Source organism: Colobus angolensis, unplaced genomic scaffold (genome assembly GCF_000951035.1).
Source record: "Colobus angolensis palliatus isolate OR3802 unplaced genomic scaffold, Cang.pa_1.0 Scaffold271, whole genome shotgun sequence".
In the NCBI taxonomy this organism is placed as follows: domain Eukaryota; kingdom Metazoa; phylum Chordata; class Mammalia; order Primates; family Cercopithecidae; genus Colobus; species Colobus angolensis.
The window spans coordinates 1,234,206-1,251,462 of NW_012115944.1; the positions used below are offsets into that span (position 1 = coordinate 1,234,206).

The 17,257-nt window shown below is 37.0% G+C and overlaps 1 protein-coding gene across 1 annotated transcript in view; it reads left to right on the forward strand.

Annotated features, from left to right (window-relative positions):
- The window catches only part of TANC2 (tetratricopeptide repeat, ankyrin repeat and coiled-coil containing 2), a 478,795-nt gene that overhangs the window by 309,513 nt on the left and 152,025 nt on the right, over positions 1-17,257 (forward strand). The window contains exon 9 of the mRNA XM_011947922.1: positions 4,949-5,074. Within this exon, the coding sequence (XP_011803312.1) occupies positions 4,949-5,074 (126 nt within the window). The remainder of the gene's footprint in view (positions 1-4,948; positions 5,075-17,257) is intronic.

Consider the following 17,257-nt stretch of genomic DNA (forward strand, 5'->3'; position numbering starts at 1 on the left):
TCCCGAGCAGCTGGGACTACAGGCGCCTGCCACCTCGCCCGGCTAGTTTTTGCATTTTTTGTAGAGACGGGGTTTCACCGTGTTAGCCAGGATGGTCACTATCTCCTGACCTCGTGATCCGCCCGTCTCGGCCTCCCAAAGCGCTGGGACCACAGGCTTGAGCCACCGCACCCGGCCTGACTTCCCTTTCTTAGTTTAAGTTCCCTACACTAGCTTTCAAATATTTATTTCCTTATAGAAATTATATCTACAATTGGATAAATTCCTTTAGCTGGGTTTCCAGTAGACCTGGATATAACTAAGACAGGAAATATAAAACATGTGTATTGTTAAGCACATTTTAATCAGCTCTTATCATAGTTGAGCACAGAGAAGAACATTAATGTTGTAAAATATAAAACTCTGCATTTATTAATAGTGATGAGCTGACTGAATTTTCAGCCTGCCAAGAAATCTTTTAAAAAGAGCTTTTACTGTAAATCTTGCTTATTTAAGATAGAAAAGTAGGATAATTACATATTGTAACTAAGTGAAGATCAAATAAAAGCAGAGATCTTGAGCAGACAGAACACATCCTGGCACTCTTTATGATAACCGGTCCAAAGTGTCAGTAAAACAATTGGGCATTTCAGAGTTACATTGTATATAAAAGTTGGTTCAAACACTTAATTATAAAAATATCTTTAAAGCTTAAAGTACCATAAAATGTGCCAGTTATATTTCACAGAATATCACTTTTTCTGTAAATCAAATCTGAGTTGTTTATTTTTCGTTGTATTTATTCTTGAAATTAGCTGATTCTACCTTTTAAACAAAATAATGCTAGTATAATCTACCATGTTATAGAACAGGAAAGAATTTTCCTCTGCCTTTGTAGATACAATTCAAAAGAAAGTCAGCTAGCCTATTCTTGAAACCATACTTTACCCAAACAGCCCTTGGTCCCCTTTCAATAAATTAACTTAATAAGCATTTTTTGAGCACCTATTTTATGCCAGGCATAATGCATTTGCTGAGAATAGAATGTAAATAAGACATAGTCCCTGCTCACGTAGAGCTATTAGAATACTGCAGCCTAAGCCATACTCAGATGTTGAAAGATCAACAGGTGTATCACTCTGCTATTGGTACAATAATGCTGTGTAACAAACTATACATAAATATAGCAGCTTAACATAATCATTTATTTTTACTTACCCATCTCAGGTTAACTAAGGGTTGATTGGTCTAGGCAGTTTGGTTAGGTTTGGCTCCAAGCTGGAGACTGGCTCCAGATCCATCTTATTCTGTCCTCCTTGGACCAGTGGACTAACTGAACATATTCTTTCATAGTGTTGGCAGAACCAAAAAAGACAAGCCCAATTCCACAAACACATTTTAAATCCTTCCTTGTATCACATCTACTGATACACCATTAGTTAAAGCGAGTTAAATGATCAAACCCAAAGTCAAGGGCAGGGAAGTGTGCTCAACCTCTAGTGGGAATTACTGCAAAATGGGATTCAAGGTCTGGTGGGGAGAACTGCAAAGACAGATGAGAAAGAGCATGTATATAGGACAGGCTGAAGAACTGGGGTCAGTATTTCAGTTTGCTACAGGCATGTTTTGGGGAGCAGCAAATGCAGAGATAATCAGTAGCTCCCTTCCACTGCCTTTGTTGGACTATTATGACCAAGCAAAATGCCACCAAAATGTATCACCTTGCCTTTGCAAGGAGAAACTGGGTTATCATTGTGTCTTGAATGTTGAGAACATGGATTGAAAGCTTCATTGTAATATTAAAGTTATGTAATTGAGTAATTTGGGGAGATGGTATAAAGGTAAAAGATTTCTCAACTTTTTGTGTTGAGAAAGTACCTGTTTTTATAGTATTATATGGAAAGGAAGCTGCTAATAGTGTGTGTGACTTGCTGGCATTGGAGAGGCACAGGAAAAGAGCAAATTAGTCGTTACCAGCCCGGGCAACAAAGAGAGACCCTGTCTCTACAAATGGTAATTTTAAAAAATTAGCAGAGCATGGTGGTGTGTGCCTGTAGTTCCAGCTACTTGGGAGGCTGAAGTGGGAGGAGACCCTGAGCCTGGGAGGTCAAGGCTGCGGTGAGCCATGACCACACCACTGCACTGTAATCTGGGCGACAGAATGAAACTTTGTCTCAAAAAAAAAAAAAAAAACCAGGAATTCATTTCTTTCTCCTGTTGCCAACATCACTCCCAAATATATTTACCATACCCTCAATGTCATGATATCAAGAGTTTACTCTGTTTCAATAGTTGGAACAGTTTCTGAGCTCTATGTAGTCCTTGTACAGAGGAAGATTTTTGGTGAAAGCTTCTGCTTAGAATCAGTTACAAGTTGAGTATCCCTAATCTGAAATGCTCCAAATTCATAACTTTTTGAGTGCTGACATGATGCTCAAAGGAAATACTCATTGGAGCATTTCATATTTCAGATTTTTGGATTATGAATGCTGAACCAGTAGGTATAATGTAAATATTTCATGATCTCCCCCAAAATTCAAAATTTTAAAACACTTCTCGTCCCAGGTATTTCAGGGAAGGGATACTCAATCTATATCAGTCTTCTTAATCAATTGACTTGTCTCCCTGGGCCAATGGTGTGGCCTCTGTTTGGGATTAATGACCCATTTTCAGAGCTGCTGTGGAATACATATGAATTGGAATCTATATCTGTGAAAAGTAGGATATCCTAATACAAAGGATTCATATAATGACTAATGTTTTGTAACTACTTAGTAAGTTTTAGGTAATATTTATGTTCAAAATATCTATGAAGGGAAGGGAGATGATACTTGTGGTAGTAGTTTTAGTAAAAGTAGGAGAATAGTTGTGCTCAGACTATCCTAATATTATTGTCCTAATATAGGAGAGGCCAAAAATTACCCATAGGGATTCTTAGCAAAGACATAAGAATTTTCCAAGCATCTCTCCAGGCAAGTAGCCCATGCATTTCTCTTAAGAGACTGGACAGAATGTCTTCATTGTTACACTTTCTGATTGTTTTGTTTCCCTTTAAAATAAAAGCCATAATTCAAGAAAAGCATGTTACACACTACCCAGCACATTACAGGTGTTTAATAAATACGTGTTCATTCCTTTTAGTTCTTTTCACCTTAGTAATAAACTTTTAAAAAGATTATTCCTTCTTCTTTTTGATATAAGCAGAAGAATCATCTATACCATCAAGAGAAAGAGATGGTAAGAGGTAGAGAAACAGAACCATATTGCTAATAACAAGAGTTATGCAAAGTTTAAATATGGTGTATCAAGAGATAGTGTGCTCCCACCATTGTAAATGTTCAGGCATAAGCTATACAACTACATTGAAAGAGATAACAGAGTTGAGCAATACACAGGTGTTGGATGGGACAGCCCTTAAGGTCCATTCCATTCCAGTAATTTTAATAAAATATTCTTTGGACTGCTGTCTGCTACATTCTTTAGTAAAATGTTTCCTTGCTCATCTTTTTTCTTTCCTGTACACTGATTAGAAACTATGGTAAAAGTATTGTTATGGCACAGTGTTGACATTTTTTTTTAACAATTTTGTTATATTTGTTAAGTGAATGAACAGGTTAACAAATGAATATCAGTACCCAATGTCAATCGTCATAAACAACTTATATATGAGGTTGGAGATGTAAGTTTACTTACTGTCGTAATTCTTGTTTCCTTATGCTGAGGGAATTCTGAGCTGTCTCCCCTTCCTCTTTTCCTTCTTAATTTATATTTAATAGCTTATTTATAATCAGCTATTAGGTAAGGTAGTATATGTCATTGGCGGCAAAATTGGATTTCTTGATTAAAATTTTGGTTAAAGTCTTTGAGGCAAATGACCATGTAATCTCAACACATCTTACTATTTCTCATATACAGAAATATACTCCCCAGGTATTTGGTGGCAAAACATTTGAGACCCAGCAGCCATGAAAGGATAATCTGAGGGTTTTTTTTTTTTTTCACTCTCACCAACTCAAACCAGTTGTTAGTAATAAGTTGGTAGCTAATATTTTCTTCCTTTTTTTGTGTTTTTGTTGTTGCTGTTGTGTTTGAAACAGGGTCTCTCTCTCTGTTTCCTAGGCTGTAGTGCAATGGCATGATCATGGCTTGCTGCAGCCTTGACCTTCCAGGCTCAATCAGTCCTCCCATCTCAGCCTCCTGAGTAGCTGGGACTACAGGCACACACCACCATGCTCGGCTAATTTTTTTTGTGCGTTTTTGTGGAGACGGAGTTTCGCCATGTTGCCCAGGCTCGTCTTGAACTCCTGAGCTCAAGCGATCCACCCTCCTCAGCCTCCCAAAGTCCTGGAATTACTAGCACCAGCCACTGGTAGCTAATATTTTCAAACAATAAAATGGATACTCTGGTATTTCTTATAATTTGAAACATTTTTGTAAAATTAATTTTTTCTTTCACTCAGTTTTTAGTAAAAACCCATTTACTATTTCTTTTGATAACAAAGAAGCTTCCTTTTTGTTACTGTCTCTGCAGTTTTCATGATCCAGACATTCAGAGGCAAGATGGCATTTTAAGCTTTTGGACTAGCATTTTGTTTTTCATTTTAAATTCCACATCTACCATTATCTATTTCTTATATGAAGTAAGGGTTTATGTTTAGCTTAGCTTGTTTTGCTTTTTGAATAGGAAATATTTAATCCCTCTGTTTAAGGTTATAGAACCTCTTAGCAAGCACAGGTTTATTATGTACTGTCTTAAAGTAGCAAGTGAAACGAAGGGTTAATATTTTTTACAAACCACTTGCTTGGATTTTTAAAGATGTAAAATACATGTATTTTATATGTATTACATATTTTGCATATATATTTTTTGGCTGGAGTAAGCCCTGATTCCAAAGTTCTGGAGATACAGACTAGCTGAAAGACATTTTCTGAACTTGAACATTCTAACTAAACTTTTCTTTCTTGTCAGCCACCAGCTCTGCCCACTTGGAAGACCTTGCTTACCTGGATGAGCAGAGACATACACCTTTGAGAACTTCTCTACGAATGCCAAGACAGAGTATGGGTGGTGCTCGCACACAGCAGGATTTAAGAGGTTAGAACCACAGAAGGGCTTTAAGGATGCCCGGGAACAGATGGAAATGGGAAAAAGCCAAAAAGTTCCTTTGTTTCCTATTCCCATACTTACTTAAACCTCCCTTAAAAAGTGAAATGATCATTTTAGCATGTGACCAGTTCATTTCTGCTGAGTCTAGAGAAAGATAAACACAAATACATTGTACTCCTCATAGACAGGCATTGTGTAATTATCAACATTTGGAAGCATTAGTTCCTCGAAATTCTGAAAGAAGACAAATGTAAAGGGGCTGTGGTAATGGGGGAAATGACTTTTTTAAGATCTTGGATTTCAGAAGAATATTGCAGGTGAGCTGTGCTGATCATCATGTACAGGTTGAGCATTCCTAATCTGAAAATCCAAGGTCTAAAATGCTTTGAAATCCAAAACTCCGAGTGCCAACATGATACCACAGCGGAAAATTACACACCTAGCTTCATGTGATGGGTTACAGTGAAAACTTTGTTTCACAAAATGTTGAGTAAAATTACCTTCAGGCTATGTGTATAAGGTGTGTATGAAACATATGAATTTCTTGTTTAGACCCAAGTCCTGTCTGCAAGATCTTTCATTATATATATGCAAATACTCCGAAGTCCAAAAAATTCTGAAATTCAAAACACTTCTGATCCCAAGCATTTTAGATAAGGGATACTCAAGCTGTATTTTGCTAGGGATTTTTTTTCATGTTTGTTTTAGTGACTAGTTCTAGTAACATATAATACTTTTATTATCTTGATCTTTTAGAAAGTACCTATGATCCTGGCCTAGCAAGTTCTGCATAACCTATCCTTTTCTCACTCAGGCACCTGTTGCCTTACCTGCTTTGTGGCGTGCTACATGCTTCTCCAAGCTGGCACTGGATCTTTTTAAAGATTTTCATTTTGTTATAATGATGGTCTAGTTGAGGAGCCTCTTACTGGTATTTCTGTCTCTCTCATGTGCTCAAAATGAACCAAACTGTCTCTGATAGCTTTTAACAGATAGTCTCCTTGATCTGGTATGTTAGCAATCTCTATCTCTACCAAAAGTGTGTTTACGGATTATTTTCAACGTTCTTTAGCTCTCTTCCTCACTGGTTGTCCTGTTCCCTGCTCTAAGCAGTATAGTGCCACATGCATAATTCCCACGGGAAGGAATTTGTACGTGTCCGCTGTCCGCTCTAGACATCATTGTGCTAACAGTTTTTCAGTGATGGCTAAGCAAATAGGAGCATAAAATAATTGATTGTATTGCAACAATTACCATACCTCCCATCAACAGCAGTTAGTTGATAGCCTCAATCATACTTTTAGTTCCCAGTCCTTTTGTCCATCCTGCTTGCCAGTTCTTCAGTTTGCCATATACCAGTTGCATGGCATATGCAATTGTGTATTTACAGTCCAGAAAATGGAAATATATCAAGCACTATTTTAGATTGATTACATCTAAAGCCTGAACAAATTTGATCAAGAGACCAAATAATTGATTTGTGCCCCGACCGGAATGCACAGCCATAATAAAGAAGATTGGACAGAACTACTGATCTATATGGACCTTCAGATTTGACTGAAAATCTGCCACATTGGCATCATCTTGCATCTCATTACTAAAAAACATACTGACATTGTTGACTTTATTTTCTGCATACTAGCCATTGAATAATAGATGTTATACTATATAGAAAACAAAATTATTTGACAGAGTTCAGCAGTGAAATTTTTGGGAAACCTTTATGTTGAGTTCTGTTGATATGTGATAGCACCTATCTGCTTCTAGTATCTGAAGATTTAATAAAGTGTTTTAACAGATACATTCTGGTGAGCTTGATGTTTACAAATACCAGTTTTACCTGGAATGCAACAGAGATATTTTCCATTACATTGATCTTCAGCTGAAACATTCAGTGAAACAACAAAAGCACATTCAGAGATTTTCCCAAAACGTACCTAAATCTTTAGGAAGGGCTTTACCTGAATAATGAATTTCTAAAAATACTAATTTCATATTCCTTGCAAATAATGTCTTACTTAACTTATTGTTTACATTAATATTTAAGCTGGAGTTTGTCCATTGATGAAGATGCTATGATGTTAGTATTTCAGTTCCTTGAAGTCATCTTTATTTTTCAAGACCTTTCCTTTTAGCAGTCTAAATGGTTAGAACATGCCATCCAGCTGGGTACATTGAGCCATAAGAAGCAAGGTGTTTACTTAGCAGTGTAAAGTGTGCTAAAACTAGTAATAACTTTAATTCCGAATTTTCAGATTTTAAGACTCCCTAAACAATAATCTTCTCTCAAAAAGTAACATGTTGTCTCGATTATTGTTTACAAATGAATTGTATGGCTTAGGATACAACTTAAAACACATTATCAAGAAAGGAAAGCTAACTTGGGCAGATAAGCTTTCCTTATGTTTCTGCAGATCTGCTTGGCAAGCCTTTATAATTTGTGATTATTATATCCACAATGTTGTACTTTATTTCAGAAAAAGAATCAGATTTGTTTTCCTGGAATAATTGTTAAAAACGTCACATCATGCTTTCTAATTTTATTTAAAGGAATATACAAATTGCAGTCATATTTCAGTTTGACATATTTTTCTTCTGATTTTGATTAAAATGAAACTACCCCCAAAAAAGTAATAAAATGATTGAAAATCTTTTTTTAGTCTGCATTAAGGTTTGTCTTTCCACTTTAGAATAGAGGTGTATCTTTCCACATTGTAAAGGAGTACTCCAGCAAGTTCTATGAAACAGGACTTTTTTTAACTTTTATTTTAAGTTTAGGGGTACATGCGCAGGTTTGTTACATAGGTATGAGTCATGGGGGTTTCTTGTACAGATTATTTCATCACCCAGGTATTAAGCCTAGTATCTATTCATTGTCCTTCCTAATCCTCTCCCTCCTCCTGCCTCCTCTCCCACCAGTAGGCCCCAGTGTTTGTTGTTCCCTTTTATGTGTCCATGTGTTCTCATCATTTAGCTCCCCCTTTATAAGTGAGAACATGAGGCATTTGGTTTTCTGTTCCTGCATTAGTTCGCCAAGAATGACAGCCTCCAGCCTCGTCCATGTTCCTGCAAAGGACATGATCTCGTTCTTTTTTGTGGCTTCATAGTATTCCATGGTGTATATGTACCACATTTTGTTTATCCAGTTCACCATCGATGGACATTGAAGTTGATTTCGTGTCTTTGCTATTGTGAACAGTGCTGCAGTGAACCTATGTGTGTATGTGTCTGTATGACAACAATTTATCTTCCTTTGGGTATATACCCAGTGATGGGATTACTGGATTGAATGGCAGATCTGTTTTTAGGTCTTTGAGGAATTGCCACACTGTTTTCCACAGTGTTTGAACTGATTGTGGAAAACACTCCCACCAACTGTGTATAAGTCTTCCTTTTTCTCCACAGCTTCACCAGCATCTGTTATATTTTGGCTTTTTATTAATAGCCTTTCAGACTGTTATGACACGGTGTCTCACTGTGCTTTTGATTTGGATTTCTCTAATGATCAGTGACATTGAGCTCTTTTCCTTTTTTTTTTTTTATAATTTTACTTTAAGTTCTGGGATACACGTGCAGAACATGCAGGTTTGTTACATAGGTATACATGTGCCATGGTGATTTGCTGCACCTATCTACGCATCATCTAGGTTTTAAGCCCCACATGCATTAAGTATTTGTCCTAATGCTGTTCCTCCCCTTGCTCCCTGATCCCCCAACAGGCCCCAGTATGTGATGTTCCCCTCTCTGTGTCTGTGTGTTCTGCCATTGAGCTCTTCATCATAAGCTGGTTGGCTTCATGTATGTTTTCTTTTGAAAAATGACTGCTCATGTCTTTTATCCATTTTTTTAAATGGGGTTGTCTGTTTTTTCTTAACAAATTAATTTAAATTTAATTAATTAAATTTCTTAAACAAATTTAAAGTTCCTTGTAGATGCTGGGTATTAGACTTTTGTCAGAGACATAGTTTGCAAAATTTTCTCCCATTCTGTAGGTTGTCTGTTGACTCTGTTGATAGTATCTTTTGCTGTGCAGAAGCTCTTTACTTTTATTGGATCCTGTTTGTCAATTTTTGCTTTTATTGGAATTGCTTTCGGTGGCTTCATCATGAAATCTTTGCCCATTTCTATGTCCAGAATGGTATTTCCTAGGTTGTCTTCCAGGGTTTTTATAGTTTGGGGTTTTACATTTAAGTCTTTAATTCATCTTGAGTTAATTTTTATATGTGGTGTAAGGAAGGGATCCAGTTTCAATCTTTGCATATAGCTAGCCAGTTATCCCAGCACCATTTATTAAATAGGGAGTCCTTTCCCTATTGCTTGTTTTTGTCAGTTTTGTTGAAGACCAGGTAGTTGTAGGTGTGCAGTCTTATTTTACGGTTCTCTATTATGTTCTCTTGGTCTATGTGTCTGTTTGTATCAGTACCATGCTGTTTTGGTTATGGTAGTCCTGTAGTATAGTTTGAAATCAGGTAGTGTGGTGCTTCCAGCATTGTTCTTTTTGCTTAGGATTGCCTTAGCTATTTGGTCTCTCTTTCATATGGGTTCCATATGAATTTTAAAATCATTTTTTTCTGGTTTTGTGAAGTGTCGTTGGTAGTTTGATAAGAATAGCATTGAATCTTACCAATTACTTTTGGTAGTATGACCATTTTAACAATATTGATTCTTCCTGTTCACTAGCATGAAATTTTTTTTTTATTTGTTTGTGTCATCTCTGATTTCTTTGAGCAGTGTTTTGTAGTTCTCCTTTATAGATATAATTCACCTACCTGGTTAGCTGTATTCCTAGGTATTTTATTCTGAAAATAGTTTTTTAATCACAATTCTGGTTTTAAATGATCCTAGAGATAGTAGCTAGTGCTTATACACACTGTAGTGTACCCATTAGATAACTAAGTTTATTGACTGACTGATTTCAAGTATAGAGACTGTCTGAAATAATATGCTCTGGATATATGTCTAAAGAACATTTGAGGTGGCAAGCCGTGCATTGATTGGGAACTTTGTATAGACAGAATCTTGTACTATTCTGTTAAGAGCAATGTTTCTCAAACTTTTTGGTCCCAGGATCCTTTTGTATTCCTAAAAAAAATTGCACAGGTGGCTATGGCTGTCCCTGTAATCCCAGCACCTTAGAAGGCCAAGGTGGGAGACTTACTTGAGCCAGAAGTTCAAGATCAGCCTAGGCAACATAGAAAGACCCTATCTCTACCAAAAAAATTTAAAAATAGCCATGCAGGGTGGTATACACCTGTAGTCCTAACTACTCAGGAGGCAGAGGTGGGAGGATCACTTGAGCCTGTGAGGCCAAAGCTGCAGTGAGCCATGAGCCATTATTGCTCTACTGCACTCCAGTCTGGGTGATAGAAGGAGACCTTGTCTCATTTTAAAAAGAAATTATTGATCTTATATTTATATGGAATAAATTGATATTATCATATTAGAAATTAAAAATAATACATTAAATAGTACTTTGTTTAAAATAATATGTTTTAAAATAATAATAGGGATTATTGAAATATTCATTTATTCATTTTTTGTAAATAATAGGCCCATTACATGTTAAAGTTATGTCAGCTGTGGAAAATTCCACTGTACACTTGTGAAAGAATGAGAGTGGAAAAAGGCAAATAACCTCTTAGTGCTATAAATATAGTTTTGACGTTGCGAACTCCAAGAACATATCTCAAGAATCTAGGGATCTCCAGATGACGCTTTTATTTTATTTTAGGATCACAATGTTTAAAAACAAGTTTTGTTGGCTCTATACCTCCAGAGAGCTCCCAAATCCAACTACTTTTCACCTCCTTCAATACTGCCTCTCACTGAGACTATTGCAGTAGGCGAGTTCAGTGGCTCTCACAGTGCGGTCCTGGGACCAGCAGTAGTGACATTACCTAGGAAGTTTTCAGAAATGCAGATTCTTTAGCCCCATTCCACACCTACTGAATCAGAAATTCTGAGAGTGGGGCTGGCAAGCCATGTCTTAAACCTTCCAGGTGATTTTGCAGATCGCACTTTTAAAACCACTAGTTTATCCAGCACCTATAAAGAACTCAATCAAATTTACAAGAAAAAAAAAAACCATCAAAAAGTGGGCAAAGGGTATGAACAGACACTTCCCAAAAGAAGACATTCGTACAGCCAACAGACACATGAAAAAATGCTCATCATCACTCGCCATCAGAGAAATGCAAATCAAAACCACAATGAGATACCATCTCACACCAGTTAGAATGGCAATCATTAAAAAGTCAGGAAACAACAGGTGCTGGAGAGGATGTGGAGAAATAGGAACACTTTTACACTGTTGGTGGGACTGTAAACTAGTTCAACCATTGTGGAAAACAGTGTGGCGATTCCTCAAGGATCTAGAACTAGAAATACCATTTGACCCAGCCATCCCGTTACTGGGTATATACCCAAAGGATTATGAGTCATGCTGCTATAAAGACACATGCACACATATGTTTATTGTGGCACTATTCACAATAGTAAAGACTTAGAATCAACAAAAATGTCCATCAGTGACAGACTGGATGAAGAAAATGTGGCACATATACACCATAGAATACTGTGCAGCCATAAAAAAGGATGAGTTCGTGTCCTTTGTAGGGACATGGATGCAGCTGGAAACCATCATTCTCAGCAAACTACCGCAAGAACAGAAAACCAAACACCGCATGTTCTCACTCATAGGTGGGAATAGAACAATGAGATCACTTGGACACAGAAAGGGGAGCATCACACACTGGGTCCTATTGTGGGGAGGGAGTGGGGGGAGGGATGCCATTAGGAGACATACCTAATGTAAATGACGAGTTAATGGGTGCATCACACCAACATGGCACATATATACATATGTAACAAACCTGCACATTGTGCACATGTACCCTAGAACTTAAAGTATAATTTTTAAAAAATCAAACGCTAGTTTAGAAGATGTCATTGTAATTGAAAATAAGCTTTATGCCTCAAGGTCCATACGGTCTATTTACAAAAGTGCAAAAATGCATAGTTTGAGAGCTGGTTACATGTTATTCATGAACATGATTTAAGAGTACAGGCATAATTCATTTACCAGTTGCCTTAATAGTAACTGCAGTTGTTTGATGATAATGGTAGTCTTTTGACAGCTAAAGCAGAAGTTGTTGGGATAACATCTCCAAGTGGGATATTAACATCAACATTGCTTCATTAGTAAAAAGTCCTCTTTTTTTTTTTTTTTTTTTACTCTTCAAGACAGCTGTTTTGAACAACTGTTCTACAAAAATTGATGTTTCCAGAAACCTGGCCCAACAAGGGAGAGGTCATATGAGTCTACTGTCCAAAGTTTCATTGCAGCAACTTAATAGATTCCTAGCTGTCAACCCTCCAAGAGCTTGAATACTAACGATAAAAGTCATAGAAGATTGTGTACTAGTACAGAGTATATAGCTAGCTAACCTACTACAAGCACCGTTTCTAGTCCCAAAACCTAATGTCTTTGATACATATTAATTTGAATTAATTTAACTAATTTTTTTTTTTTTTGAGACGGAGTCTCGCACTATCACCCAGGCTGGAGTGCAGTGGCCGGATCTCAGCTCACTGCAAGCTCCGCCTCCCGGGTTTACGCCATTCTCCTGCCTCAGCCTCCCGAGTAGCTGGGACTACAGGCGCCCACCACCTTGCCCGGCTAGTTTTTTGTATTTTTTAGTAGAGACGGGGTTTCACTGTGTTAGCCAGGATGGTCTTGATCTCCTGACCTCGTGATCCACCCGTCTCGGCCTCCCAAAGTGCTGGGATTACAGGCTTTAGCCACCGCGCCTGGCCAACTAATAAAGTTTTTAACTTAAAATTTTAAAGTTAGGCTGGGCATGGTGGCTCACACCTGTAATCCCAGAACTTTGGGAGGCTGAGGCGGAGGGATCACCTGAGGTCAGGAGTTTGAGACCACCCTGGGCAACATGGTAAAACCCCATCTCTACTAAAAAAAAAAAAAAATAGAAAAATTAGTCAGGCATAGTGGCGTGGGCCCATAGTCCCAGCTACTCAGGAGTCTGAGAGCTTAAGAATTGCTTGAACCCAGGAGTTGGAGGTTGCAGTGAGCCAAGATCATGCCACTACCCTCCAGCCTGGGCAACAGAGTCTCAAAAAAAAAATTTTTTTTAATTATTTTGGGGTTCATATTTTTAAATTTAATCACCATTATGTTAATGTGGAGTTATGCTAAAAATTATCCACCTGAAAATGTCCACTCTTTCTGATCATCTTAATGAAAGCTCTCATTCCGCAGAGAAAGATAGAAACTAGGTTTGCTGCCTATTACAAGGAAGGAAGAAATAGTTTATTTTTATGGATAAATGTGATAAATCTTATGATGGGTTATATAAAGGGAACTAGGAGGAGTTAAAATATAGAAAGCAAATTCTAGCCTGGTGACTTCGAATGGTAGCTACTTGGGTTAAATTAACAACAAATTATTAATATTGAGACCTTAACCTGCCTGGTATTAAATTATAACCACACTGTTCTACTTGAAAAAATTATATATTGCTAATTAAAACTTCCTTTCTCAATGTATGCTGGTTCCTTAGAACTTTTACTAAATCTCATTCCATAAAAGGCCATTCAGAGGCTTTGTGTTTAGTTATTAGCTACTTTAATAGACACTAGGTTGGAGGGCACATGTAGAAATGATAGTCTGATTCATTGGCAGAATTTCTGTGAAATTGGCCCTGCCACAGTTAACTTGGTTTTATCAAAGCAATAAATTTAATTTTTATCAAATCCATGCTTCACACCATTTATGAGTCCCATACTGTTCTGAAACAATGAATCCTTTATGAAAGTGACTAAGATGCATGTCATGAAGCTAAATGCTCTTACATTAGCCTACTGAGTCACACATCCCTGAGGTTGCTTAGTCATCTTGATCGTTGACTGGCTGGCTCTCACATTTGCAAGGGAATATTTCCATCAGTCTTTTCTGCCTCATTGTTCATTACTTCATCCCTACAAGTAAGGTTAAATTTTCTTCTTAAGTAGATTCAAAACCCAAGGATAAGGTTGCATGCACGTAACTTCCTATACTAAATATTATATGGGTAGATTGTAAGTTTTAGTTGTATGAGGTTGTTCCCCTCACCTCCAACCAGCTCTTCTGCAGGGTACCTAAAAGTTGGAAAATGTCCTTGGTCTGCTAGATACTAGTCTGTGCTTTTTGGAGTAGTCTGGTTGTGATTTTTTTTTAAAGCAAACCTCTACTTATTGAAGTCACTCTATAAGAAAATAATTAAAAATAATTGATTAAATAAAGTCACTCTAGATATGTGCACAAATCTAATAAACCAGCCTTATTTGGTAAAGTTTGAAAACCTTAACAGTAGCTGATACATGACAAGTTCTTCCACAAGACCTGCAAGAGAAAAATAATCTTTGAGAAAGAGAAGAGTTTATAAACCACATAATCTTCTAATATTCATATACTTGCTTTAAAGAAAGACTGTGGAGTAACATGAACAAAACTCTCATCTTGACATCTAACTCTGCAAGATATCTCACTGGAAATATTTTAAAGTGCCTCGAGTGCAGTAAAGAAAATTACTCTTAGGCCATTTTGATGTTTTGATCTAAATTTAAAGAATAAGCTTCCCAATTAATCTTATTATTTTCCTCAAAAGTGACTAGGTCTATTAAAGTAACCACAACGCCAATAAATTTACCTAGATAACACTTTGCCAAAAAAAAAATTGTAATTCAGTAGAATGATCTAAGTTTTTTAATCTTGTAGTATATAAAAGGTTTGTTGTGAAATAACTTCCCCAGATACTCATAAAATTACAGAACCAGATGATTTCATTTGTAGGGCCACAATGAAAGACTATTTCATCAATGAGAGTTCACTTTAAAATGTTTTATCTTAAATTTCAACGAATTAAAATAGCCAGTTTTGATATTCCCGAAAATAAATGTTGTATATCACCTTAAAAGCCAGCACTCTAAGAGCACAAAACTTAAGACAACTGTATTGACATAGTTATAAATATTTTATCAAGTATTTCCTATTTTAAAAGCTTTACTGTTTTATGTTTTCTCTACATTTTGAGGTATTAAATGTGAGGAAGTGTTATAAAAAAGCAGCAACCTCTGGGAGAATTGGGTTTTCCCTTCCCTTTTTTTTTTTTTAAATGTTCTCCAAAGATCTTTGTTCTCTTTCTGAAAATTCCACTCAGCAGTGACTCCAGATTTTTCTCAACAAATGTTTTCCCATAAGACCAATGTCAGAAAGCTGAAATTTAATATGCAAGTTATTCAAAGTTTCAAAGTAAGATTTTTTCAGAGTAAAATAACCCTCCCCCCTTTTTTATCCCCCCATTAATAGAAGGCAATGGACTTTGTAAAACACTAAGACAAATGTTAACAGTGAGACACTCTTCAAAAGGTATAAAAGTGATAGCATGCGTTTACTGGAGTTCTTATTCTTTGTGGGCACAGTGCTTAGAGCTTTAAACATATTCTTATTTAACCCTCACAACTCTTTAAGTAGTGGTAATAAGGAAACTATGTCATAGACAACATAATATAAAAAGCAATCAGTAATACAATAATAGCAGTACATTGGCTTATGGTAGATACTCTGTACTCTGCGGTACTGGAGCTGGCAAAGACTGTTGAATATTTCAGCAGGAGCTGTGGTCAGAGAGGATACCTGATGATTCATTCACCCAAACCAGCTTCGACTCCTCTCTTCTGTAATAGTACCTCAGTTTTCCTCTCATTTGAGCTTTACATCTTGGAATCAGCATTGAATCACCATCTACGTTATCTCCTATATCCAGTCAGGACCAGACCCTGAGGGTCCAGCTTTCACAGAGTTTCTCACATTCTTTCTATATTCTCCATTCTCAATATTGCTAATGAACTTGCCTCCCTCCTCTGGTCTTTCTGTCTTCTTTGTTGTTGTTGTTGTTTTCTTTTTTTTTTAACTTTTATTTTAGTTTCCAGGGTGCATGTGAAGGTTCGTTACATAAGTAAACATGTGTCACAGGGGTTTGTTGTACAGATTATTTCATCACCCCGGTATTAAGCCAAGGACTCAACAGTTATCTTTTCTCCTTCTCTGGTCTTTCTGTCGTCTAATCAGTCTAATGCCTGGCTGCCAAAGTAATATTTCTAAAATGTAGCTCAGAATCATGTCATTTCTCTGTCTTATAGTCATCATTGCCAGCATCCTTGTTAAAGTTAGTATGCAGGAATAGAAATTACCAACATTTAAAAGCAATTTTGAAGAAAACAAGTACAATTTGTTACCTTTAAAATTAACTCTGTTAATACTTAAGAAAAGCTAAAAAAAAAATTTTAAAGACTAGACACTGCCAGATGGACAATGAAATAGAACATGTAATGGAAAAGAACTAAAGGAACAGAGATAGTAAGATAATGTATAAGAACATGCCAACACAATGCTTAATGAATTTTATTAGTTCAGTAAAAAACAAAGACTAAAATTATTTCTATGCCAGATGAGTCATCAGTATTTGGCATCAGTATTTTTAGTACTTAAAAAGAGGTAACAGGCTGGGTACAGTGGATCATGCCTGTATTCCCAACATTTTGGGAGGCTGAGGCAGGAGGATCACTTGAGGCCAGGAATTCGAGACCAGCCTGGGCAACATAGTGAGACCTGTCTTTACAGAAACTTTAAAAATTAGCCATGCACGGTGGTACACGCCTGTAGTCCCAGCTACTCAGGAGGATCACTTCAGTCCAAGGCTACAGCTTCAGTGAGCTATGATCATGTCACCACACTCCAGCGTGGGTGACAGAATGAGGACCTGTCTTAAAAAAAAAAAAAGAGAAAGACAAGGAGAAGTAACAGAGTGACAAGGCAACCTGTGGAATAGGGGAAAATATTTTCAAACCATGTATCTGATAGGAGTTAATATCCGGAATATATAAGAAACTCCTACAACTCAATAGCAACAAAACAATGTTTAAAAATGGACAGAGGGGCCGGGCGCAGTGGCTCACGCGTGTAATCCCAGCACTTTGGGAGGCCGAGGCGGGTGGATCACAAGGTTAGGAGGAGATTGAGACCATCCTGGCTAACTCGGTGAAACCCCGTCTCTACTAAAAATACAAAAAATTAGCCAGGCGTGGTGGCAGGCGCCTGTAGTCCCAGCTACT